The following is a 24,698-nucleotide window of genomic DNA, read 5'->3' on the forward strand; positions in this document are numbered from 1 at the left end:
CGACTGGACCTAATGGTCAGGGGTCCCTTTACCTTTACCTAATACTACACATAATAAATACAGATCTGTGGAGGAGGAGAAAACCCATCTTCCTACAAAAACCTTCCTTTCCTGCAAATGTGTAGTGGCTCCCTGTGCTTCTGCGAACATGGACAGAGGTCATAGAGAATGCCCATATTTCCTCAATGCAAAGAGCCCATCAAATCAATGAAGGGCTTTTCTTGCTGAAAATGAGAGGAGCAAGGGCAGGGAAATGCTTTGCATGCTTGCTGGCATGAAGTAGCCTCGCGCAACTCCTATACAGTATAATATATGTGATTTTCAGTCAAGTTGCTTCTAGATTAATAGTTACGGATAGATGACGTTGGTTTTTTTTTTCTTACAGTCTCTAATCATATAGGAGGGGCAATAGCTGTGGCTATTCTAATTATTGTCACACTTGTTGCTGGATTGATATGCTTCCTGTATAAGAAGAAACGACTGAATTGGGGCGGATTCTCTTCAGTACGCTACGAACGGGGGTTGTACGAAGATGAAACGGACACAATGTTTTCCAGAGATGGTGACTGAGGAATAGTTCCTTCTGGATTGGGCTGTTTAGGCGTAATTTTATAGGTTTCGGTTTGGCAAACCTATACCAAATGTATTCAGTAGCAGGTAAATGCTGACCTCTGGGTTCAGTATCTATTTTTTATTCAGGGTTTGACAGCAACCTTTCCCCCCACATTTGAAAGGAGGAGGGAAAGTCTACTGTGTTTCATCAACTGATTTAAACTCCAATCAGACTTTGCACTTTCCATGGTCTTTAAGTTTTGCACATGCACATTGAGATACGACCCTGAAACTGATTTTGGACATGCTCCGATTTTTGGACATGCTCTCCTATCTGAAGTATGATTGATGCCTAGAGAATCTTTTGGAATCGACTCACTGGATGCAAAATACATAATGTAATAACTTGTATCAACCATACTCTTTTACTTAAAACCTATTGGGGTACAGAAGGGTTGTTTTAAAAAAAGAAAGAAACTTGAAATGTTTTTAATGTAAACTTGAAATGTTGACCTTTTCCAATAAAAGTTCCAAAGATCCCTCCCATCTTTGGTTCAGTTCTTTAGTTAGCTTTTTAGTTACAGCAGTTAAAAGAATAACAACAATTTGTCAGTCTGCATTTTGAAAACATTTTTAACTTTAATAAGCCATACCATCCCCATACATATTAATGTAAGAGGCCAAATAGAAACCAAGGGCTAAATGAAAGGTTCAGACCCCTAGTATGTACTAGCCTATAAAGAGTGGAACCTGGAGAAAGACTGTGCTTCATGTTGATTGTTTGACATTTGTCTTTATTACCTCTGCCATATTTTGGTACTTCTAAAGGGGTACTCATTTTGTTCTATACTGATAGAGAAAATATATTGAGCTATATGCATTGTTAGCCCTACTTATGTCCGTTAATTTCTGTGGATGTCCTCTAAGTTGGTCTTCATTGAATGCAACGCATTGTTTAGCATCTAAAAGACACGCAGACGTGTGGGGTCAAAGCACTCCCACAGTTAAATGGGGTCGCCCACATTTTCTTCTTCTGACTATAGCTCCTACTGTATAGCTCCTACTTCTAGGTGGTGTTTCCTCCCCCCATGTCACCAAAGAGTCTTTTTTCTTGGTTCTGTGTTATGATGTGGTAGAAACACCTGGCTTCATGTGATAAGCTTCTGCACACAACCAGCTCACCAAGTGGTGACAGTTGTCACATAGAGCAAATCAAAGTGGCCTCAACACAGCGGCCAACCCCTAAGTGAGCTTTAGAAGAAGAAGGGTAATTATAAGACACATATCAATTAAAATGTAGCATAATATTTGTCTCTTAGACAAAATAAAGGGACAGCTTCTATTCTTATTATAACTCCATTAATTTAATAAAAAAATATACCATGGAAATATTTAATTCTGATAATACTACTGACTTAGGGAATGCTGTCAAAGATAATACTAAAAAATAATTGGCTTACTACTCTATTTTTATGCTGGGGGGGGTTGGCCAAAAAAGCCCCCCAAGAATCCCACATAGGTAGAGGATTCCCATTTAATAAACGAGACAAAAGCACTCCATATGCAAATAGAAAAGAGGTGCCTTAACAGATACATGAAGGAAATCTTCATGTACGAGAGCAGGAAATCCTTGGCTGCGTAGGGCTCTGGACTGCTTTTCCTTGGCCCAACGTCCATTGTTCTGCATACTATGCATAGAGATAGGAGCATGTAGCTATTCAGTCTTGTTCTAATTAGCAAATTGAAAGCCACCCTATTAGCTTTCCTTTGGACTCGTGTGTGTGTGTGTGTGTGTGTGTGTGTGCATGTGAGTCCCTTTTTTCAAGATTGTGTAACATCGCCTATGGTGTTATATATACAAGTAGGCCTTTGTCCAACTTCACAGTTAGCTCTTCTGGACTGCTACTACTAGTCTCTTCCTGCTATAGATCTCTTCAGCTGGGGTATTTCTGCAGGATTATTTAAAGTGTGCTACTCATGCATTTCTGCCCGCAAGTGTCTTTTCGGGGACAGAGGTATAATAATCTTAGTACATAATAAGGGAGGGTGATAGTGTGATATTTAAGGAAGGCCACGTATGTAGCTCTGCACACCTTTTTTAAAAAGAAACATCTAAGCGTTTTGGGGAGGAGATATTTAACTGGACACGCACTGTCTCAGAAAATCTCCAACAAGTGCCCAACAGCAGTGAATGTGCTAGCTTGGGTAGGCTGTGATCTCCAAGATACAAAATTCTCCTCTTTTAATACAGTGGTACCTCTACTTACGAATAACTCTACTTACGAATGTTTCTATTTACGAATTGAGCTCCGTCCACCATCTTGGATGCGGTTTAGATAGAATTTTTTCTACTTACGAATTTTTAGATAGGGTTGCTTCGACTTACGAATTTTTTCTCCCAATGCATTCCTATGGGATTCGACTTACAATTTTTTTCAACTTACAAATGTGCATTCGGAACGCATTAAATTCGTAAGTAGAGGTACCACTGTATCTGGAAATTGTGATAACACAACTGCTGCTGTGTACAACAAATGGGCAAAAAATGGACATTTGTTGCACACAAAATGTTTGTGCAGAAAAGTCTTTAATATAGTGCCTATAATAGCCCATGTGGGACTGGTGAATCATAGTGATGTGTGTGTGCATGTGGATGTACACACACACACAGGAGAAAAAAATGCACTTTGTCTTTTTTGGGGGGAAGCATGATTTAGAATATTTAGATGAATAAAATGCCCATAACCAAGTCCTAAATTAGTAATGGTGAAGAAGCTTGTTCACTATTTAATAAAACTTGCATCACAACCTGTTTCTAATGTACGCCCTGACACACAGGTCCTTGTACCAAACAGATGACTGGTGTGGTTATCTTTTGACAGCGCCAGTCACCTGCTTAGGTGGCAGAGAAAAGAACTGGGGGCATATGTATTGAGACGTATGTATCTCCCAGCGCAGGGCATACTCCATCAAGTACTCTTTTGCATGTGCAGTAGTAACCAGGGTTTGGGGCAATTTCCACTAAATAAGTGTGCTCAGCATTACTGAATTTATGACTATTTGCACTTGTGGGCTTCTTTATTGATGTGAATCTAAAAATGGAAAGTTTATTTTAAATATATTATCAGGGCTATTCAGTGATGCAAGATGTAGATAAATATGCACAAAAGATTCCAGTGTTTCTATGAAGTGTTTATTTGTATAATATTCTGATAGAAACTTTTAAAATTATGTTTTTAATTGTGTGTGCCGGGTTTTTTTCTGGGATATCTATTCTGCGATATTGTGGGAAATATCATGATGTGAATGAATGCAAATGCCTTAATATATCTGTATTGAGAGTTCGCAACAAAACCTACTTGTGGGTCATGGCCTTAGAAATAGTAGATTTAGTAGAAAGCTTCAATGGTGATTAGATTTGTACTTGTGAGATAATTTAAGCTGATTTCAGTGCTTTTCACCTGATTAAAATGTTTAAAATGTTTTTGTACTCTTCAGTATTTAAAAAACCACCCACAAACATCAAAGTTAATAAAGATTTAAAAAGTAATCTTGTTCTGAGGTGTCTTCTGTACTTTTTTTTCATTAGCAGGTGAATACAGTCAAAACAATTACTTGACTTGCAAGGAAGTTGTGTGCCTGTTTAGTCTTCCACTTCTCCCATACAGTCGTACCTTGGAAGTCGAACGGAATCCATTCCAGAAGTCCATTCGACTTCCAAAATGTTCAGAAACGAAAGTTTGGCTTCTGATTGGCTGCAGGAAGCTCCTGCAGCCAATCGGAAGCCCTGTCGGACATTCAGCTTCCAAAAACAGTTCGCAAACCGGAACAGTCACTTCCGGGTTTGCAGTGTTTGAGACCCAAAATGTTCGAGGACTAAGCTGTTCAAAAACCCAAGGTACGACTGTGCTTAATAATAATTGCCAAGTGAGATGAGACACCTTGACGGAGCCTAGGACTTGCTTCCTCCTCTTCTGCTTAATAAATAAACTGCTTCATAGAACTGTAGAATTGGAAGGGACCACAAGGAAGTGGGACTAGATGACCCTCGTGGTCCCTTGCAGTTCTATGATGCAGTCAGAGCTAATGGTGCTATGGGAAATACCTTCACTCAGGGGTAGAGCACCTGCTTTGAACCCTTCCAGGTAGGGTTGGGAATGTCTGCTGCCTGAAACTCCGAAGAGCTGCTCCCAGCCTATACTGCAGTCAACACTGAACTAAATGGACCACAATGGTCTGACTTGGTCTAAAGCTATGTCGTTTTCATATCTTCAGCCATCAGCTAGACCATCCTGCACACTGCCTCTCCATGTTCATGATGCTAATCTTCCAGCATGTGATCAGCACGTGCATTAGGGAGCTAAAACAAGAGAGCGAGAGAGATTCTAGATTTAACTTACTATATTGAGGAAATTGTTTCCTTTGCAGAAACAGAAAACAACAGGAGGAAAATACCCTCTCTGTGAATGGATGCAAGTCAGAGGTTTGTGTGTATTAAAGCTATCCTCCAGGATACTGTGGTCAATGGTACCAAATGTCATGAGAGATAAAAGGACAAGCAAGGTTACACTACTGCTTTCTAGGCAAATGCCATTTACCAAGACGACCAAGACAGTTTTAGTGCCATGACCAAGCCTGAAGCCAGACTTAAATGGGTCCAGATAATCTTGTTTCTTCTAAGCACATCTGAAGCTTGGCCACTGTCATTCCTCATGAGCACCTTGCCCCAAAAGGGAATATTTGCGACTGGGTGGCTGTTATTAAAGATAACAGTTTTATTTATATTATATATTATTTATATAGGTTTTATTTATATCCTCCATCACAGAACCTATGGGTCCTCAGATAGGCACTATGGGTCCATATTCTAGGCACTAAACTAGATCCAGACCTGCATTGCTCCAGCAAGATATTGCATCCTGGACTTTCAGATCATGCCCTTGAAAGGAACCGCATGTGCAATGTGCATACTACATTACAGTACATTGCACTTAATCCAATTTTAGTTGCATATTCAAACTAATTGCAAAACACAACAGATCAGACATGTTGCCTCTCTGATATGCAGTTAGGCTACATTGTTATACACACTTTAAAAACCGAAAACCAATGGGAGTTCCTGATAAAAATGGGTAGGATGAGATCTGTGGATGAAGGGTGGTAATGTATACAAATTATAACAACAACAACGGAGTTGGCAAGGCATTGAGTTTAAGATTTTATTTGAAAATAATAATCAATCTGAATTTTTGAACTTCCTATTCTGTTTCTCCATAGCTGATTTTTTAAATTGCTATGCAAAGAACTCATACCCTGAAAAGTTAACTTGCTCTTTGAGGTGCCAAAGGCAACGTTGTAGAAGTTCATGTTAAAATTTTGGAGATGTGTTGTCGTCGTTCCCCTCCCCCACTTTTATTGTAAACGAAACAGACCACGTCGCCACAAAACGATAACTTCCACGTTGCAAAGCCTGTCGACCTAACCATCGGCATGTTTACTTGTAAATAACTTTGTTCACTGCAGCTTCCTCAAAAGGGCACAGTGACACTTGATACTGGTGGCAGCACATTAGTAGAGCATCCGCTTTGCTGCAGAAGGTCTCATGTTAATTCCTGCTATCTCCAAGATAGGGCTAGAAAAGTCTCCTGCCTGGAACCCTGGAGAACTGCTGCCAGTCAGTGTAAAAGCTGAACTAGTGGCCTGAATCAGTGTAAGGCAACTTCCCGTTTTATTTATTCTTTCCTTTCTCACACACACAATTTAATATTTTTTTTTCATCCAGCTGAACTTTTTCCTTGTCTCAAACAGCAGCCGAGAAAAAAAATATGGCTGGAGGGAGGGAATTGCAAGGGTTCTGCACCCACTCACAAGGACTTTCGCACTCGAACTAATTCTATACTTTCCTTTACAGGGTGTTTGGCAGGAACCCACATTTTAGGACCTGGGTATGCTGCCATCGCATAGTTCTGCTCTAAGGTTCCTAAGGGATTACAGCTGTTGAAAAGTACCACCATGCCAAATTTCAACAGGTGGTGGTGGTGAGGTCTTTGCAGCTTTACAGAGAGCCTTGCACAAAATGAAATTTGACACTGGGTTAGATGCAGAACCAGTAAGAAAAATGTGTTGTTGAAAAATTTATTAGAACTGGAACAGGGCCAATGAGAAATCCTAATCCTGTCAATATTAAACAAGTTCCATCAATTTCAAAGGTATAGTTACTATCGCTGAAATTAATTATAATGCAAAGCAGTTTACTTTGATAGTTTTCTGTATATTGTTATTAAAAAATGCATAGCATTCCTATATTGCTGGTGTACTAAGGAAATAACACTGATACCCTCTACTGGTCAGTGCGCATATAACTTAACTGAAGAAGCATTTTGTAGTTCCCACTTTCCAAACACCTACTCCAGCCAAGTCTCTACCTTCCAAGGAAAATACTTTTAAGGTAATTTAAATTTTAGGTTAAAAAGAACAGATAATTAACCTAACTTGCAATTGTTCTTATGTCTTAGGTAGAAAGGTGAAAGGGCATTACCAATATTATCACACACAAACATAATATATTAGTTCTAGTTACAAGTAGGTAGCCGTGTTGGTCTGACGTAGTCGAAACAAAAAAAAAATCCTTCCAGTTGCACCTTAGAGGCCAACTAAGTTTGTCATTGGTATGAGCTTTCCTGTGCATGGTTTGTGCATTTGTATGAGCTTTCGTGAATCTGAAGAAGTGTGCATGCACACGAAAGCTCATACCAATGACAAACTTAGTTGGTCTCTTAAGGTGCTACTGGAAGGAATTTTTTTATTTTGTTTCGATTCTATATTAGTATATTACTATATTGTGACATTTAATGTTCCTGTATTTTGCATCCATGTGAAAAATTCAATTGATCAGTCAATAGTGGATTAGTACTGATTGCAAGCATGGAAACAAGAAGTTGTGCTGAGATAATTAGCGCAGCGCACAAAAAGGAGATTTTGCATTTCTGACAGAAGCACCAATAGCTAAAAGATTCCTGGAGAGGAAAAGAGCCAGGTGCATCTGAATAACCTTCCAAGCATTTCAAGCAAGTGCCGTTTTCACTTTACACACGGAAACGTAAGCAGGAGGTTCCAATTGCTTCTGACCGCCTTTTCACAGCTGGGTGGGACGCGAGGCGATCGACAGCAGCGTCCCTCGATGACGGAAAGCTGTGCCAGTTGTATTTCTGCCTGCCCTTAAAGACGCAAAAGAGAAAAGCTCTGTCGGGATCACGAGACCCCAAAGGCAACACTGGATAAATTCAGCTGTGCGTTGGAGGGCTTTGTAGCTTTTCTTCGTGGCCAGCCCCTTCCGCCAATTGAGGAGGGGGAGAGAGAGAGAGAAGTCCCGCCAGCCGCCACCCAGTTCCCATTGCAGAAGTTTGCTGGATCTGCTGCTCTCCTCCCTTCCAGGGCTCGCCCACGCCCCCCCGGGCTACCCCGCGAGCGGCAGGGAGTGGGTGGCGTCGTCGTCGTCGTCGAGCCGCGAGTGGGCCGGGCTCGGACGGAGCTTGCTTCGCTGCGCCATGGGCGCCCCCTCGAGCGCGCGCTCCTGCCTCCTGAGCGGCCTCCTTCTGGCCGCCGCGCTGCCTTTCCAAGGAGCAGCAGCAGCAGATGGTAAGGCAGCGGGCTCCTCCTCTCTCTTCTCTTGCCGCTAGTCCCGGCCGGGGCTGGCAGCAGGGCGAGGGGGTTCCTCTTCTTCGCGGCCTCCGGGTTGCGCTTCCCCGGCTCGCCCGCGCGCCCTCCTCTCCTGCCTGCAGCGCCGTCGCCGAGGAAACCTCTCCCCGCACTGGCTCGTGGCGAGAAACGTGGGTGTCCCTCACGCGCAGGCTCGGGCTTGCAGCGCGACCTCGCTGGGAGAGTGTGGCGCAGTGGGTCGAGCGCCAAGGACTTGGTGGGGGAACTTGGCTTCAGATTCGCAACTCGCCCATAGACCTTAGGTTTCCCTGAAGCACTTTTCCCACATCATTTACATAGCTGCCAAGTTCTCCCTTTTTTTAAGGGAAATTCCCTTATGCTGAATAGGCTTCCTCGTGAGAAAAGGGAAAACTTGGCAGCTATGATCATTTAGCTTCAGTGGGGCGAGTGGGAGTTATTGGGAGACCAGTATGGTGCTCCTAAGCTCCTCGGGGCTACAAATAAATAAGGTAAACGCTGTTTAGTTAGAAGAATTTGAATAAATAAAATGCTTGTTCCCAATTATGCATTCAAACTCGGATTTGCGCTCTCAAGTGAACATTTGTAGGGTTGTCGCCTTAATCTGAGGCAGTGCAACATGTGACCCACTTTCACATTTGGTTTTTACTTCATGTTGGTAATGCACATTACAAATGGCAATTTACAGAGCAATATGCTTAGGGGTTACCTTTGTTAGCCTTCCCACCATGGGCATAGGGGGGCAGCAATAGAAACAACTGAAGCTCTCTCCCCCCCCCAACAAAAACCTGCCTCCAAAACAGAACCCTGCCCCCCCCCATGTCCTATTTTGGCAGGGCATCCTTTTTTAAAAAAACATTTCAAAGGAAATGTCAACAATTTTTTGTGTGATCTACAAAAGCGCAACAACTTTTTGGGATCCCCTATCAAAAATCCTGGTTACGCCTATGCTTTCTACTAAATTAAAACCATCAGAAAAATGTGTCTTTGCCGAGGCGCCATGCCTAGTGCTTCTTTTGAGCAGTCTCGGCTGGAGTCCAATATCAACAGCTTTGCTGCATCCCACCTGGTGTGGGTCCCAACCCATGGTATAATACTGAGCTAGAGGGACCAATGGCCTGGCAGCTTACTGGCTTAAACTATGTGATTCTGCAAAATTGAAAGCTCCTAGAGAGAAACTCCTCTCTGCCCCCCCCCTTTTGCACCTGCACCGCACTGAGCTGTGTCTAGGTTGGACTTAGCATGTCTTCCAAACCTGGGCTCCTAGCTCACCTCACTTACCAGGAACTGTGGCCAGAATTTGGCTCATATTTTATTTAGATGTAAAGGGATTTCCCAATGGAGAACCATTACTTTCCTGAATTCTTGGGAACTAGTGTTTCTCTCTCATTAAAAAAAAAACACGTATAAAATATGTATAGCATATAAAATGCCAAGTTATAATACAAGAGATGAAGTTGTTGGATCAAAATCTCACATACTCTACAGAATTTCTGCCCTTTGTTTACTGCTGCCAATATTTGGCAGCATGAGTTCTACTGGACCCTGAAGGATGTAAACTGGACCAAAGTTCCCACAGTCTAGGCCAGGGATCGGCAAAGTTTTTGTGGCTTGGGTCTGTTCAAGGTCCCGCAGACGCCACGGTGGGCCAGAGTGCGTGCGCATGCATGCGCAAATGCTATTTCCGGCCCGGAGGCATGCACAGCTTCCCATTGGCTGCAGGAGCTTCCTGCAGCCAATGGGAAGGCAGCCAGGGTCACGGAAGGCAGTCCCTGCTCTGCTCCGCGCCGGGTTAGCGCAGCGCACGGTAGCTGGCCAAGCGATTGATGGGGGTCCATTTGCCAGTTAAACGACCCCCATGGGCCTTATGTTGCTGACCCCTGGTCTAGGCAATGGTTTCTGCCTTTGTGGGGTATTGTTGTTTAGTCGTCTCCGACTCTTCGTGACCCCATGGACCAGAACACGCCAGGCACTCCTGTCTTCCACTGCCTTCCAGAGCTTCATCAGACTCATGTTGGTAGCTTCGAGAACACTGTCCAAACATCTCGTTTGTGGGGTATAGCCCCCTGTAAAAAGAGGGAAGGATGTCCAGCCATCAAATGTATTAAAATATATTTGTAAGTGTGTTCTAGTTTTAAGTTTTGCTTTACATTTTAGAATGAGCATGAACTGGAGAACCTTTAATTTAATATAATACATTTTAATTCGGAAAACTGTTTCACAACCTATTTTAGAGACCTATTCTCTTTACGACAAGATCCTCAACAACTCTGTATTGTTTGTTGGTCAGGATGAGGGAGGGATTGTATTTGGTTCATCTGTCCAGAGCTGAATGAAATGGGGGAGGGGAGAGGTTTTGCTAGGATGAGATAATACATACCAAGATATATCATGTGACCCACAAGCTTTTAAGGCTTAATCATCACAGGAAACAAATCGGACAATGGGCAAATTAATTTCCTGTTTTCTCCATAAGGAGATTAAACAGACTTGCATTACTCTGGGAAGTTGTTTGTTTGAAGTCCATTTGGCTAGTGCACAGATGTTGAGAAAACATGAGTCAAAGTAAACAAAACCTCCAGTCTCATGGGCTGAAAAGGAACACTTTCTTTTTCTGTTTCTCCCTATTTTGGTTGTTGAGATCTATTTCATGAACCATATACACGTTAATTCCTATATCCACTGCTAAAATTATTTGTATGTGTAGGTGCGAGGGTGTGCACGATCCTGGTTACATTGTGAGGCTATGCGTGGATATTTGTTGTTTAGTTGTTTAGTCGTGTCCGACTCTTCGTGACCCCATGGACCATAGCACGCCAGGCACTCCTGTCTTGCACTGCCTCCCGCAGTTTGGTCAAACTCATGTTCGTAGCTTCGAGAACACTGTCCAACCATCTTGTCCTCTGTCGTCCCCTTCTCCTAGTGCCCTCAATCTTTCCCAACATCAGGGTCTTTTCCAAGGATTCTTCTCTTCTCATGAGGTGGCCAAAGTATTGGAGCCTCAGCTTCACGATCTGTCCTTCCAGTGAGCACCCAGGGTTGATTTCCTTCAGAATGGAGATACTGTGACTCTTCTCAGGGTCAGAGCTTAATTGTTGAAATGCTTAGCAACAAGGGAGAATTCATTGACCACAGGGGTGGGCCAAAAAAAGGTAGGCCACAGGATGAGATGCAGTACTGTAGATCTGTCAGTGTTTCCTATTGTTATTGTCTGAGGTGAGGTGTTAAGACTCCTTGGCTTGTAGCAACTGGGATGCAGATTGGTCAGCTAAGGCTGCTAACCTTACTTACCCAGGAAGCAATTTGATAGGACTTGCTTCTGAGTACACATGGTTGCAATTAAACTCTGAAATCTATTGCTCAAGTGCTGCAGAGGGTAATTGACCCCACCTTCTGAGAAGACAACACTTTGTCTCTGACTCTGCACCCCAAAGTCACTCTATTCCAGCAAAAAAATAAAAATGTTCCAGTAAAAAGAAAAAAAGCTAACCGATTCTGCAAGATCATCATCCCTGAATTAGGGCATTTTTTTGTTTAGCTTTTTGAAGTGGGAAGACCATGGCTAAAAGGAGCACAATGCACCCACCGGCAGCTGCACCTATCTAATATATATGTAGCCTTGCTAAGCAGTGGAGTCACTCTAATTTGGAAAAAAGAAGGGTGTCGAATACAAGTGCTTACTATTATATGTGGACAGCTATTTGAAATAATAGTTAATTTTTTAAAACTTCATTCTTTAAGTTTTAAAAAATTAACTATTATTTCAAATAGCTGTCCACATATAATAGTAAGCACTTGTATTCGACACCCTTCTTTTTTTCCAAATTAGAGTGACTCCACTGCTTTCTCACTCCCCAGCACTGTAATGTGTACCTTTCATTTGTTTTGTCTTTTTTGTCGTCCTTAAGGGATAAACGAAAAACAGTTGGAACATAGGGCTGGAGAATGTAGATCTCTTGCATAATGCTGACTCCCTCAAGTTTTGCAGGAGAAGCAGCAGGCTAACATATTCCATGCACGTTCTGGACTTCCTCTGCTCGGAAGAGCTTTATGAAAACTGAGCTTAGATGTATAGGGAAGAGCTGAAAAGTCCCAGATTCAGGCCTTGGCATTTCCAGAAGTGGCTGGTCAAGAGTCTTGTCTAAAGCCTTGGAGAGGTGCTGCCAGTATTCCCGTGTTTCTTTGAAACATTATGAACCAGCTACCTTTGTACCATCAAAACATTCAACCAACAGCTATTGTTTTTCTGACCCTTGGGTAGTTTCCCTTATCTCGTGTGTTACTCCATCCATCCTCCTAGTGCAGGGGTCCCCAAACTAAGGCCCGGGGGCCAGATGTGGCCCAATCGCCTTCTAAATCTGGCCCACAGACGGTCCAGGAATCAGCGTGTTTTTACATAAGTAGAATGTGTCCTTTTATTTAAAATGCATCTCTGGCTTATTTGTGGGGCCTGCCTGGTGTTTATACATGAGTAGAATGTGTCCTTGTATTTAAAATGCATTTATGGGTTATTTGTGGGGCATAGGAATTCATTCATTCCCCCCAAAAAAATATAGTCCGGCCAGCCACAAGCTCTGAGGGACAGTGGACTGGCCCCCTGCTGAAAAAGTTTGCTGACCCCTGTCCTAGTGTCTTTTACAGGGACCAAATAACCCAGTCTCAGCCCACCTAACTTCACACATTACTACCGGTATGCATCCAAAGGAAAGGAGAGTTTATCAGTATATTTTAGCACATTGCAGAAAGCCAGCCTTTGCATTCTTTAGAAGCAGGATGAACGCTGACATAAAAGAAGCATTTCTTGTCGTGGCAAGGAGCGTTTAAGAAAAAAATAAGCCCAAGACAAAAGCTACAAAGTTTTATTTCCAGAATACATACTGCATTTTAAACGTTTTAACATGGTTACATGAAATCAAAGGAGTGTTGGCGGTTTGGCTGGATCTTGCCATATGTAACTGGACACGTTATTCTGAAAATTTTGCCATATGTAACTGGACATGTTATTTTTAAAATCATTGTGGTATTTCCAGTTCTTTCTTTTCAAAATGAAAGTGTATAAAGTATGCCATCTGTTTGTTGCCCTAGACATATGGTACCCATATTTGTTTTTTGCTTTTTCCTTTAAGGGGTGAAGTAGATTCTTTGGTCAGTGAGTATTTCTGTGACTATAAATAAACAATGTTTTATAGTTGAAAACAGGGCTTTGGTGTTAGCCTACACTTTAAATGAATATCTGTTATAACTTCTGCTAGATGGCTGTTTTCTTGATTGTAGGCAAAACACAATGATTTTAAACTGCTGCTTCTGTCTTCAATTATTTTGATGGAGAGCGAGTGCTCTGTAGTGCTTACAGTATTACTGTATATTCCGGCGTATAAGACGACTGGGTGTATAAGGCGACCCCCCAACTTTTCCAGTTCAAATATAGAGTTTGCGATATACTCGCCGTATAAGAAATACGACCCTGACTTTTGAGAAGATTTTCCTGGGTTAAAAAAGTAATCTTATACGCAGGAATATACAGTAACTCCTTTTTTTAGCCATGTTACCCAATTTCTCCATACAGGTAGGCCCATTATAATCAACAGGTTTAAGTCTATTGATTTCTGTGGGTCTACTGTAACTATGACTTAGTTGTATTTCATCCACATATAAAAGTTATAGACAGAGGTTTTTAGTGGAGATTAATGGAAACTTGATTCAGCCATGGGGTTTGTACTCTTCTCAACCTATGGAAATCACTGGAAAAGCCAGCCTAGGGTGACACAGCAACAACTTATAACCATAAAGTTGTGAAAGACTTCTTGCACACATGCCATTTGGATTTCAGCAAGCCAGTGGTAACCCATATATATGAGATGTGCAGGCTGCCAGTAGGAACGATGGTAAGAAATGTTGCATTGGATCTGTTGCATTCTTACTTGCTTTGCCGTCTATAAAACAGAAATAAGGAGAACAATGCATATAGTTATGGGTCTATTCGATGCTAGTCTGTTGTATAGAAAAAGTTGTTCAGATCAAGACTGATTGGCACTAATTGTTCTCTTGCAGAACTGAAATGATTTTAGGATTCCCCCCCCCCACCCTTTTATACTTCTTTCCCCTTGCAAAATGTTCCAAAAGCAAATTGTATTTGTGCCCTTGGAAGAGAAGGAAAAACACACAAACACAAAATGTACTTAGTTCCTTTTAAACTGTTCTTTGTGGTTTTGAACACGGACAAGCAATTTTTCATCATAAACAGAGCTGAAAGTGCTTCTGCAATACAAACCCGTGAATGTTTATTGCAAGGCAACAGTTTCTGTAAATCTTCTTCTACGCCAAACATTTGTGGGCATTACAAATATAGGCCATCATAAATAAAAATTTAAAGTACTGTATATACAAATATACAGCCATGTAAAATATGTAATAACAAGGATTTTCATTGGAGTTTCTTCCCACTAAATAGTGCCATTCACCACTCTAGAGCAGGGGTCAGCAAACTTTTTCAGCTGGGGGCCGGTCCACTGTCGCTCAGACCTTGTGGGGGGCCGGACTATATTTTGAAAAAAATTATGAACGAATTCCTATGCCCCACAAATAACCCAGAGATGCATTTTAAATAAAAGGACACATTCTACTCATGTAAAAACATGCTGATTCCCAGACCGTCCGTGGGCTGGATTTAGAAGGCAATTAGGCCGCATCCAGCCCCCGGGCCTTAGTTTGGGAACCCTGCTGTAGAGAAAAACTCAGCCACCCTTGCAGTTACTTCTGGGTTAATGTCAGACAGATAAAATCTGATATTTTCATTGTAAAGGTAAAGCAGTGTTTCTCAACCTTTTTTGGGCCACGGCACACTTGTTCTATAAAAAAAATTCCGCGGCACACCAACTCTGTGCCGCCCTATATTTAGTTTAGTTTGGAGGGGGACCCACCAGGCGCTCTCACCTGGGTTGGGGGGTGGCGAGGGGCCCTCTCCTCCCTATCTTTCCCTTTTTCCCTCACCTGGGGGGGGGGCCTCCCTCCTTTTCCTCTTCTCCTGGGGCGGCGACGGCTGCGGCAGCGAGGCAGGGAGGTCCCAGGCTTCGGAGCTCTTCCCGGCCGCAGGCGGGCTCGCTGGGGGCTTTAGCGGCTCCCCGCTTGATCCGCCGGGCGATTCCGACGCCCACGCGGCTGCTGCGGAGCCCAGGGGTCTGGCGATCCTCCGGCCGGGCGCTTTCGTTGTCGCTCCGGTGGGGTCGCGGGGGGGCCTCCTGCGGCTCCCCAGTCGATCCGCTAGGCTCACTTGGCGCCCGCGTACCGGCGGCGGCGGTTCCAGCGGTCCGGAGGCTAGGCTGGCGGCACAGGCACGCTGGTCGCTCTCAGGAGCTTTGCGCTGCCGTGCCGCGCGCCATCTTGCCTCGCCGGAAGTCCGTCAGCGCCCTTCTCCTCGCCGCACGTGGCGGCACACCAGCCAGTGTCTCACGGCACACTACTGTGCCGCGGAACACCGGTTGAGAAACGCTGAGGTAAAGGCACCCCTGACCATTAGGTTCAGTCGTGACCAAGTCTGGGGTTGCGGCGCTCATCTCACATTATTGGTCGAGGGAGCCGGCGTACAACTTCCAGGTATGTGGCCAGCATTACAAAGCCGCTTCTGGCAAACCAGAGCAGCACATGGAAACGCCATTTACCTTCCCACTGTAGCGGTACCTATTTATCTACTTGCACTTTGACATGTTTTCAAACTGCTAGGTTGGCAGGAGCTGGGACCAAGCAACGGGAGCTCACCCCGTCGTGGGGATTCAAACCGCCAACCTTCTGATCGGCAAGCCCTAGGCTCTGTGGTTTAACCCACAGCGCCACCCGCGTCCAATTTTCATTGTGCCGTGATGTAGACTACAAGTTCTGTTTCCAGCAGGCATATCTGACTTCACACCAAGCAAGTAGTTATAATAACTAAAGCAAGAAGAAAACCTTTACTGTTGATTGGCATACTCTCTTTTTAAAAAAATAAAAGTACATATAGAAAAAAATCATTTTTATTTCATTATCCCTGACCATTGGCCAGGCTGGCTGGGACTGAGGGGACTCCGAGCCAACAACATCTGGAAAGCCATGGGTTCTTCATACCTGGCTTTAAAATATCCCACCCCATTCCCCAAACACTCAGTGTGGTAGTAAAAGAAATAATTAGGGCTGTTGCTTTTTTTTTTAAAAAAAGGTTGTTTTATCATGGGTTTTAGTGGGTTGATTAAATCTGCATGTACTTTCAATCTCCCCCCCCCCAAAAAAAACAATTGGGGAAGATGCCACTGTACTAAGGAACCTCAATCCTTATTGAGCTGTTTTTAGGGTTCCCACCCACTTCGGTGTTTTCACCTAAACATGTTTTTGTACTTTGGCAAACCTGAAGTTTCTCCCAGCCCTGCTGATACTTCTGCCTTGTTCAAAGATGCCCCTGTTGTCGCTGCATAAGCAAAGGCTTTCACAGCCTTAACGTGAGATATATAGGAAATTCATCAAATGTTGCTTGGCTTTTCCTGTCTTTCCTTATACTTCTAGTACGAGGAGGAGGATGGCAGTTTAGAGGAGAGAGCCTTGAATTTCTAAAAAGTCTGTTCCAAGTAATCTAGACTAGAGCCTAACTAGAGACGATGATGGAGATATCCACAGTTGGATATCTTGCTTCTTAACAAAAAGAAGCTTCTACCAGAAGTGGGGGGATTTGGGTAGGAACTGTGGTGCTAAGAGAGGGTAGGTTAAACCCCCCACCCCACCCCCAAGTACCATTTTGCCTATGAAAAACTCTCTTTGCTTCCATGAGCTGCAATTTCCCCCATTGAACTTTCTATGTACATGCAAGTTTCCTCTAAAGAGGCAAATAGCCAGCAGGGGTTGATTTTTTCCTTAGAAAAAAAGTGCTGGGGAAAATGATGGAAATGTCCAGATCCAACTCAGGGTCCCTCCCAGTTGCTGTTCGCTAACTTTTAAAGTTAACAAGTGATCTAGTTTGGCACCTCAATCATAAAAAAGTGCACAGGTCTGATCACAAATCCCACTGATTTACCACTGGATTTAGTTGTGGCTCACGTATGCTGGGTTACAACCGCTGCATGGTGTTATTTTTCTACAAACATCTGGAGCGCTACTTGTATTATTTTTTTAAAAAAAAGTTTAGGGAAGCGCCCAGGACACCATGATGTTGGGAGTGGCTTCAGAAATAGAACTGTTATAGCAGAAATGGCAGTGTGTAGTAGCAGTTCTACTGTATGGCACAGCAGATGAAATGGGGGTGGAAAAGTGTAGGCTGGAAGATAAGGCTCTAAGATTAGTTTTCTGCCATCAACAGTCCAGGTGTCATCCTTCCTACATTATTGCTCTCAGTGGTTTGCTAAACTGCTCGAGTTGTCCCCAACAAGCCTTCTCCAATTATGAATAATAGTGCACATTAAAGATCTTCCTTGGAACTCCTGTTCCATGTGCTCTCATCATCTGGATGGTGGGTGGTCACTAGAGATCAAGCCTTTCCCACACTGGCACCCAAACTCTGGGGAAATTCCCCTTGTCCCTATCAGCTGTTTTGCAACGGTGGTCTTTTTTGAGAGGGCCTCTGGGATCTTCTGGTGTCTTAAGTCTTTTTACTGCCATTGATAGTTTTCGTGCTCTGAAGCTTTTATTTTTGCTGCTTCTTTTGATTACCGAGTTTGTCTAAACCATTTTGTTAACAGTTTTAGGTATTTTTATCAGCTGCCTTGTGAATTTTTTATTTTTATATTATTAAAGATTTTCTTGATTTACAAAAGTGTGTGCAATGTCTCTCGTAACATTTAAAAAAAGGCAGGACGCAGATATATAGGAAACTAATTGTGACCATTGTCTTCCCTAGTTGCATGTCCCTCTGCTGCTTGGCTTTCTTTTGGAAGGAGCTGCTATGCTTTACTTCAAGGAACGTTTGAGACTCTCGATGATACCAGGGAAGTCTGCAAGAGAAATGGTAATAAAACTAATCCCTCTCCAGTCCCTTTTTGAGTCACTAATGAGATACGTAGGCTGTGGCTATGCTTGAACGAGGGCTGTGTTGTTTTGGGTACATTAATTATTTTTTGGATTTATTATAGCTGTGACAAGGGTAATTGTAGATCAAGGGAGACTAGCCTAAGGCCCTTCAGATGCTGTTGGGAGTGTTCAAAGCATTTCACACATTTTATCCTCCCAACAGCTGTGTTAAGGGTTATTGGGCTGTTTTAGTTTTGATTATGTATTTTGTGGTTTTATATTTTGATTTTATTCTGTGAACCGCCCTGAGACCCGAAGGTATAGGGCAGTATATGAATTCAATAAATTAATAAAATAAGGCAGGGATGGGAAACCTGTTGCCCAGCAGTATGACCAGCAGTCAGGGATGCTCGGGGTTGTAGTGCAGCAACCTCTAGAGGCCCATAGGTTAGTTGCCCATCGGAGATGATAGATATTATTCTGATCAGAGCAGCAGCTTTCCTTGCAGTACAGTGTTACAGTATTTCATCCTGTTTGATGCTTTGATTCAATTTGCCCAGGCCGGAGCTTCTAGTAATCTACCAGGTCCAGACTCCCACAAATTTACTTCTACAGACTTTTAATTGTACTCTTGACCATATCTGGGGGAAAGGAGGGGAGCAGTTGGCTATTTCATTGTTAGCCCGGTCTTTTTAAAGCTTTTTTTTAAAAAAATAAGAATCTGGGAATGCACAATCCACTTGGGATTGTGCGCCACATATGCTCCTGTATGTCACAGCAGACACTCTTGGGAAAGTCCAGAAATAAACGATAAATTGCAAGAACTCAGGCCAAAAGAAGATGGATTTCAAATAAATCTTCACAAGGTTTTGTTATGGGATTATTCTAAGATTCATTTCAAATTTCTCAATATTCCAGCTGACGAAGAATAGTCGAAACAGGGCCTTGTCCTGATTTTTACTGGAATTTACCTTTATTTGCCTTCAACATTGGGATTGATTCCCATTTAAACTCCGCATCACATCAATAAAACCTTGTGAAGATTTAGTTGAAATCCATCTTCTTTTGGCCTGAGTTCTTGCAATTTATCGTTTACAGCAGACACTCTGGCATATTTGGGGCCACAGACACAATTAACTAGGGTTGTTGGGCTGGGTGGTTGGGCCTGTTTGCCTTTCATGAACTGGGTGGGGGGCAAACGCAAAATCTAATAGTACTTGAGCATAAGAAAAGGTCACACACGAGGACTATTTCTGTTCAGTCTATTTTAGACTAAGATCTGACAAAGCACTGGGATTTGATTGTTGGTGTTTGTTTCCCACCCACCCCTTCAAATGCAGCATCTGGAGCTGATATTATAAGCATAAATAACAAAGAGGAAAATAGCTTTATTCGGAGTACATTCTGCACCCATTGGCATGGTCCGGAATACATATCATTGGGCATGTTTTTTGATACAGATGGTAAGTGAACAGAAACCCCCAAAAGAGATAGTCTGACCTTGGGGTCAGCAAGGTTTATCTTGCCTGGGCCGGATTGGTGTACGTGTGAGCGCGAGCGCGCTCCCATGATTTCCGGCATCTGCGCAGACGCGATTTCCAGCGCTGCAGAAGCGAGTCCCCGCACCACACCGGTTTAGCGCAGTGTGTGGGCAGCTCAGTTCGGGGGCAGCTCATGGGGCGGTCAAACGACCTCCGCAGGCCACTTCTGGCCAATGGGCCTTAGCTTGCTGACCCTGATCAAGCAGTTAAAGAACAATCCTAAGTAAGTTCCAGTGATCTCAATGTAGAGCTTCCCTTTGAGGTGGCAGAGGACACTTTGTGGTGGTGGAGGGTTTGTCCTTGTGTTTGTTTTATTGCAAGATGATGTTACTATTAGACCACGTTCAGATGTTAAGAGTAAACCACGTATTACCTTAAGCAGAACGAAGTCGATGTGAGGCTTGTTCTTCCCCCTCCTCCTGCAGGACAAGAACTGTAGCAGATTTTCATTTAACTTTCCAGAGGGCCTGGCTTGTTACCCATGAAACTAAGATCATGACATAAAACAAACTCCTGTTTTGAAGGTAACTTTAGAAACTGACTGGAGTTTGTTTTTGGAAAGTGAAATTAAACTCCCACCCACACAGGAGGTGCACATAAGGCAGAGACTTCTTCCTACACACACAAACCAGCCTTAATGTTATAGGACTTTAACACTTGAATGCTGGGATTTAAAGCATATTTTAATATCCCTTGTGAATAACTACTGCATTAGTATCCATGGTTTTGCCATTTTATTTTGTTGCAGAGAACGTTTTCAAATGGTACGATCAATCCGAAGTGAATTTTACAAACTGGATAGAGGAGGAAAGTAATGAGGAGCTAATAAACACATGTGCTGTTATGCAGACATCATCAGGCCGATGGAAAAAAGCAGCCTGTGAGCACCTCCCACTGACTGAAGTCCTTTGTGAAACCTCCAGTATGTACTGCCCACACTATTTGTTATACTGTAACATTTCTTCTTAGTGCTAGATTTCAGAGTTCAAAGTTTTGCAGGGAATTGTCTTGGGAGCAATTAGTACTGCTACAGGCAAGAATTTTACTTTAAGAGCATCTTCAAAACAACTTCCCTTTAATTTTGAGAGATCAGCTACACAAAATTTTGCAAGATTGCTCAAGGAGGATTAACTTTTGGGGAAATGTTTTTGTGAATACCCCTATAAAAAGCATACCAGTACCAGCATTGCTTCTGACTAGTTGTGAAAGATTCTTGGAAAGGCAATGGCGTTGGTTTGGTTCCTGCTTCCAGCTTTATCACATTGGAACTGAAGGACATTTCTTAACATAGAAGTCTTAATTAACTGGACCAGTCATTTCTGCACAATATAGGATTCTGCTCATTTTCTGTCACTTCCACATGAACACGAAGATCTGATGTTTCAGGGCCTTATACAAAAATGAGCTTCTCGTATGCATACAGTGCACAACAAAATTCTTCAATGCAAGTGAATAGGAAAGGTTACTGGGACGGGGCTGTGTTCAGAGATTCACGATGTTGGGACTGTCAGTTACTACGGTGAAAGCAAATTGCTGCTTTTAAGAAACACATTTTAATGTCTTTCATTTTCTTTTGCATGTATGCTTGCAGTTCCTTATGAAAAGAAGTATTTACCAGGTGAGTTATCTTTTGGTTCCTCCCCCCCCCCCCATTTTCAGTAGTTGAGCTTTGAAAAGAGAGCATTTTATCTTGGTTATTCAGAGCTATTGCGCTTTATAATTGAATAAGGAAACTGCAGCATTCACACTTACCCTGTGATCTGTGTACATATTCAAGTGGTTAATGTCATGGTTGTTATTCGTTATTATATCAGTATTTCAGGCCCATTTAATTTGGTTACAAGCAAGTAGCAAATGACCCCCCGAGTTCTGCATTGTTACCCAGTAGTTTTACCCTGATTTGGTGTCACATAAGCTTTTTTAGAAAGGAGATTGTGTATAGATATGCTTGTCACTAGTGGATACTACTCTGTAGAACAGGGGTCAGCAAACTTTTTTCAGCAGGGGGCCGGTCCACTGTGCCTCAGACCTTGTGGGGGGCCAGACTATATTTTGATTAAAAAAATATGAACGAATTCCTATGCCCCACAAATAACCCAGAGATGCATTTTAAATAAAAGAACACGTTCTACTCATGTAAAAACATGCTGATTCCTGGATCGTCCGCGGGCCGGATTTAGAAGGCAATTGGGACGGCATCTGGCCCCCGGGCCTAAGTTTGGGAACCCCTGCTGTAGAACACCAGCAACTTTGGGAATAAAGTGCCATAGATAACGTGAAAGCAAAGAGGTGACTAAGTTTGTCTCATGGGTATGCTATGATAAATTAAACATTCATATACTATCGGATGTTGTGTATAAGGAAAAATGTGAGAATTTTGTCCACCGAGCTACCTTTGTCTTCCATGGTAGCTTGTAGAAAAGGAACTATTTTCTAAATAGTTGCAAACTGGTAATTAGATCCAAGCAAAGAGGCAATCACTACTATTAGTGTGCCAAGTATGATAGAAGATAAACATTAGCTGTAGTGTAGAAAGAATGTACATAATTTGACTACATCCCATTGACGGAATCCCTGTATTGTTTCAGATGAAACCGCTTGGACAACTACCTTAGTCATAACTTCAACAGTAATTGTGGCAGTTTCTGCAGCATTTCTCTGGTACCTTTATCAAAGGAGGGTTTCTTCTGGAACAGGATGTACAGCATACAGTTCCACCACTCAAGTGCCAAGCAGTGATGAAGTGGTTCTTGTAGAAGAAGAAAATGAATATACTGCCTAAACCGTATTTATTTATAACATAATTACAGAAAGAACAGTGGCTCCCCAAGAAATATACCTCAAGGAAAAGACAGTCTGACATTATTCCACATGAAGATGAACAACCTTCAATGGTAAATTAAATTGCTCTTACGCACAGGAAGTAAATTTCCATCCATGCAACTGTTGTACCATTTTCACAAACTGCACTTTCATTCTATTGTGTTTTTCACTATGCAAAAAGGCATTGGCACAAATTGAACTACCAGTTTGGTTTTGGGAGAGGTTAAGGCTGGCTAGAGGAGAAACAGCAGCAGATACAGTCCAGTCAAAGTTAAGCACTTCCACAATTGCTTAGTACAGTATCTGCAACTGTCAGCCGTCACAGTGTTTAGCTTTGGCTAGGTAATATAATGGAGAAAAGGGCAGCTGTACATAGAAACCTGCCATTCATCCAGAAGTAAGAGGTCTCCTACATCCAGAGATGTAGCTCTCACTTTAAGCTATTGTGCTAAACTTTGAAGATTATGTTGTGCCTGAAGAACTTTTAAACGCCCACACCTGAAGCCCTTATTTACATTAACAAATCGCATCGAGAAACAAATGACAAACCACAATTATACGCTTTCTGAAATCAGAATTCCAGTTGTAGATTGGAACCATCTGCAAAAAAGGTAGGTTTCGTTATTTTAAGTTTCACCATAACACTAAGGGTGGTCCTGTTGTCAAATCTAAGATGTTATTTCACAAAGCCTCCACAAATGTTTCTTGGAGCATGTAGTAACTCCATCCTTCATACCTTTAATCAGGAGGCCATACCAATTGTTTTTTTTGTTTTTTTTTAAATGGTCTTCCAAGCTGAAATGTTGCATACTCTAGCTATCTGATAAAACTCCATACCCAAATGCCAACTCCTCCTATATTAACAGTGGTGGGAAAAATCATGCATATGTACATATGTCTCTATATTTTTATGTGTATAATTCTGATATAAATAAAACTATCTTGTTATATGAATTATTTTTGAGAATGACAGATGGAGGCAGAGCCCTCTTACACCATTTGCCATTGGTCCCAAAGGAATCTTTCAAAATACTAGCAAAGAAACCCAAACAAAAACTTGCTTTTAAATTACTCCAGTATGAAATAAACATGTATTTTCTTATTCCAAAAAAGTGTTACTGGGGTGGTGGTGATTGTTTTTCTTAAAGTGTTAAACAAAACCTGACATTAATTAGGAAAACTGTGCTATCAGGAAGCCCTGGAAAAACAAAACAAAGATGCCTAGTTGGAATATGGTGCTTATAGTAAATAGAGAATTTCTTTTTTCAAAAGAGCATTGCAAATAATCAGTATTGCAGGTTTGAGCACTATAAGCATCTTAATTCAGGTGCTGAAGTAAAATAACTGCATGCCAGTCACCAGAAAAAGCAATGCAATTTTGGTTAGAAAGGTGGCACTAAATACACATTACTTAAAAATGAATTCAATTCTGAACATGTCATAAGGTGAGTTTTATAAAGTTCATCAACATCAGTGTAAAATCATTTCAGGTTTTATCCTGGTGACTTGCATTTTTCAAACTGGGTTTACTACCTTTTGTGTTTACAGTAGGGCTATCTAGATTTCTCTTCGCTGCCAACTGCTTTCTATGCTACTACATTGGTGCCTCGCTAGACGAATTTAATTTGTCCCACGGGTCTTTTCTTATAACGAAAACTTCGTCTAGCGAATCCCATAGGAATGCATTGAATTTTTTAAAAATTTGTTTTTGCCCATAGGAACGCATTAATTGAATTTCAATGCATTCCTATGGGAAACCGCGATTCGGCAGACGAATTTTTTGTAAAACGAATTCGTCTAGCGAGCCAACCTCCGCTCGAAAAATCCTTTCGTTAAGCGGAAATTTCGTTAAGCGAGGCACCACTCTACAGAGATCTCCCTGGAGTCAGAATGGATACAGCAGTTGCCAAGATTTGGGGGGGGGGAGGGGAAAGAGATTATGGTTACAGTTCTTAGGTCATCCAATAGCTTTCAAAACTTCAACCATACTATCATTATAGAACATCTGCAAAGGATTAGAAATAGCAGCCTCTCCTTCCTTGCTGAAAGGTTTCAGAAGGTGATCTTAGCTCTGTATTCAGATATGGCGAATACATTAGTTTTCTTGATTTTTATTCTGGCACTTCCATCCTGTCTTCCAAA

The 24,698-nt window shown here is 42.3% G+C and overlaps 1 protein-coding gene across 4 annotated transcripts in view; it reads left to right on the forward strand.

Moving 5' to 3' along the window:
• The window catches only part of LY75 (lymphocyte antigen 75), a 74,289-nt gene extending 50,779 nt beyond the window's left edge, over positions 1–23,510 (forward strand). For 2 of the 4 annotated variants that reach the window (XM_035132362.3, XM_035132363.3), the window contains exon 35: positions 386–4,102. In XM_035132362.3, coding sequence (XP_034988253.1) covers positions 386–570 — 185 coding nt within the window. In that variant the 3' untranslated portion in view covers positions 571–4,102. Of the gene's footprint in view, positions 1–385; positions 4,103–5,754; positions 8,191–18,082; positions 18,191–19,532; positions 19,656–20,481; positions 20,656–21,324; positions 21,352–22,321 lie in introns of those variants that run through there. The other 2 variants (XM_035132364.3, XM_088676819.1) reach the window with 2 other exon arrangements.
• Positions 23,511–24,698: the final 1,188 nt, after the last annotated feature.

This window comes from Zootoca vivipara, chromosome 1 (genome assembly GCF_965207765.1).
Source record: "Zootoca vivipara chromosome 1, rZooViv2.hap1.1, whole genome shotgun sequence".
Taxonomy (NCBI): Eukaryota; Metazoa; Chordata; class Lepidosauria; order Squamata; family Lacertidae; genus Zootoca; species Zootoca vivipara.